Source organism: Naegleria gruberi (genome assembly GCF_000004985.1).
Source record: "Naegleria gruberi genomic scaffold NAEGRscaffold_130, whole genome shotgun sequence".
Classification (NCBI taxonomy): domain Eukaryota; phylum Heterolobosea; class Eutetramitea; order Acrasida; family Naegleriidae; genus Naegleria; species Naegleria gruberi.
This window is the reverse complement of record NW_003163197.1, coordinates 5,707-8,138: the sequence shown is the minus strand read 5'-3', so window position 1 is coordinate 8,138 and position 2,432 is coordinate 5,707. Positions and strand designations below refer to the sequence as shown.

General features: G+C 34.2%; 1 protein-coding gene across 1 annotated transcript; it reads left to right on the top strand.

Moving 5' to 3' along the window:
- Positions 1 to 408: 408 nt before the first annotated feature.
- Positions 409 to 1,176, top strand: NAEGRDRAFT_54654 (uncharacterized protein; the record flags this gene model as incomplete). The annotated part of the gene is made up of 1 exon (XM_002668652.1): positions 409 to 1,176. The coding sequence occupies one exon, from the start codon at positions 409 to 411 to the stop codon at positions 1,174 to 1,176; it is 768 nt and encodes a 255-aa protein (XP_002668698.1).
- Positions 1,177 to 2,432: the final 1,256 nt, after the last annotated feature.

Genomic DNA, 2,432 nt, shown 5'->3' with positions numbered 1-2,432 from the left:
ACCTTCTTCAGTGTTGAAAAATTGGGACCCACTATCTTGGGAAGATGTTTTTGTTCCTTCAGCAAAACACGCCTCAAAGAAATCACTAATAACTGGCAAACGACCACACAAATACATTTTGAGTATGTTGGGTGTGGACTTAATTTTTTTGAAAATTTAATTATTTGAAATAAGCTAACAAGGGGAATGATACTTGTGTGCTGATAACAAACTGTAAGTTTAGAGGAGTCTTTTCAATAGATGTTTACCAAGGTAGTGATGAACTCTTTCATTGTCCTTAATTATATTCTTTCCTTCATAGACTGTATCGAGCTCATGAACTTCTTCCTTTTTCTTTCGCGAACTTGTTGTGAACAATGAAATGGCTGAAGACAAACACTAGTCATACAAACATCTCCAACTAAAAAAATGTTCAAAAAGATCTTCTCTCGAGTTTCGAATAATGAAGCCGATGATGACTTGTCCTCTCTTCCCTCCACAAAACACAACATCTTTAAAGAAACTCTCAGCACGGAATTAATTTTAATAATTGCACAATATTTACCAATTGGAGATTTGAATTCTTTTGCGAGAAGTGATGAATATTTATTGGAAATGATTTTTGATTTGACTGTTGAAAAAGTGGAGGCCATTGCAAAGAGAAAACAAGAATTGTTGCAACTTGACCTTGAAAGTAGGATTGTATCGGTCAAAGATCAGTATAAAGAAAACGAAACTGCACTTGCTCAGACACTTTTGTGGAAACCACTTGTACTTTATTACTTTCCAAATTATTCGGCAAGTTTAAATGTCAAGAATTGGATGCATGTCATGAGAAGGAGAGTCATCCATTTACAAAACAAATTTCCACAAGAATTACCACTTTCGAAAATAATTAAAGAAGAATCTGGACCTTTAGGATCAAAATTTAGAAAGAATAAGGACAGACAATTTATTGAGAATTGTGATTGGGAATATGAATGTCCATTGAAGAAGTCTACTGCTTTTAGACATGTTTCGAAAGGAGTTTCGTTTTGTGCTGTTTGTAAAGAAAATGTTTATGAAGTAATTAGTGACAATGATTTTGAACATCATGTAAAACAAGGTCATTGTGTTTCATTCTCCAAATATTTGGTTGAGGAGAAACGTCCACTAATGCGAGGAAAGATTGCATACAGGCCTGCAAACAATCATTAAACTAAACTACTAATGCTTTACAACATTTTCTGTTCTAAATCTAACTAATCATTCTCTACAAAATCAATCTCAATATTATAACATCGTATAATAAAACCAATGAATCATCGCAATAGGACACCTAGGAAGTACGAGGATATCGACACGGGTAGCTGTCAAACCTCGAGTGAAAACTTGTGAACCACGCGAGCTTGATCGAACTCACAACAATCCTCGCGCGAATCTTTTGACCTTAATTATCTTAATTTCAACCATCCAACTATGCAATAAAAATTCACCTAAATGTGTAATCATTGGTAGTTCAGGTGACAGACATTGTGCAACACATGGTATTGGAGCAAGTTCGATCCCCGTCTAAATGTTAAGTTTTTTTTGCAAACCTTAAACTGATTGTTTACAAAAGATTTTTTTCCCGCCTTATTTTATCAATTTCTGCACAAAAAAAATGGCTCCAAGATTCTCCCCAGGGCAATGGTTGTTTGCAAATAAGGACAACGTTACAACAGTTGAAGACATTAAGTTTATTAACAGAATGCCAGAGGACAAGATGTTTTATCATGTAACTTGTCTATCAGGAACGGTCCCATCTTTAAGAGAAGACTTGAATTTTGGAACCCATTTTAATGGTTTCCAAAAATTAAAACCATTTTCAGTAACAATCAATGGTGTTGTATACAATCAATATCGTATGGGTTCTTGTCAAGGATTTAAAAAGTGTGAAGTTTGTTCTGAAAATGTAAGCTCCAACCTTAGTACCATAAAAACAAACGATCCATTTGCCAAATCATTTCCTCACTTTACAAACAAGCATAGGGTTTGCAATGTTTGTAATAATATGTTGTCTAAAATTATTGATTGTAGCTCAAAGGTATATTGTTATAAGTCAGAAGAACAAGTTGTTGATGGCAACAAAGTTACCAATTATATTTTTGGTTTCAATGGTGATCATGAACATTGTCATTTACGTACAAGTACCCAACCTAAGAAGATGAAGGAAAAAATGGTTGAGGCAGTAAAAAGTGATCCTAGTATCACGGGAAGAAAATTTAGAAAACGAAAGTCAATAACAAATGATCCTGATATGCGAATTGCAGTTAGCAATATTGATGCTATTAACAGAACAGTACGTACCATTAAAACACAGCTATTTGGCAAAAATGACCTTGAATCAGTTCCTGTGAAGGTGAAGGAATTACTTCAAGAGCAGATAGAAAAGTTGCAAGAAATTAACTCTGAAAGTTGAAAAAGGGTGCAGA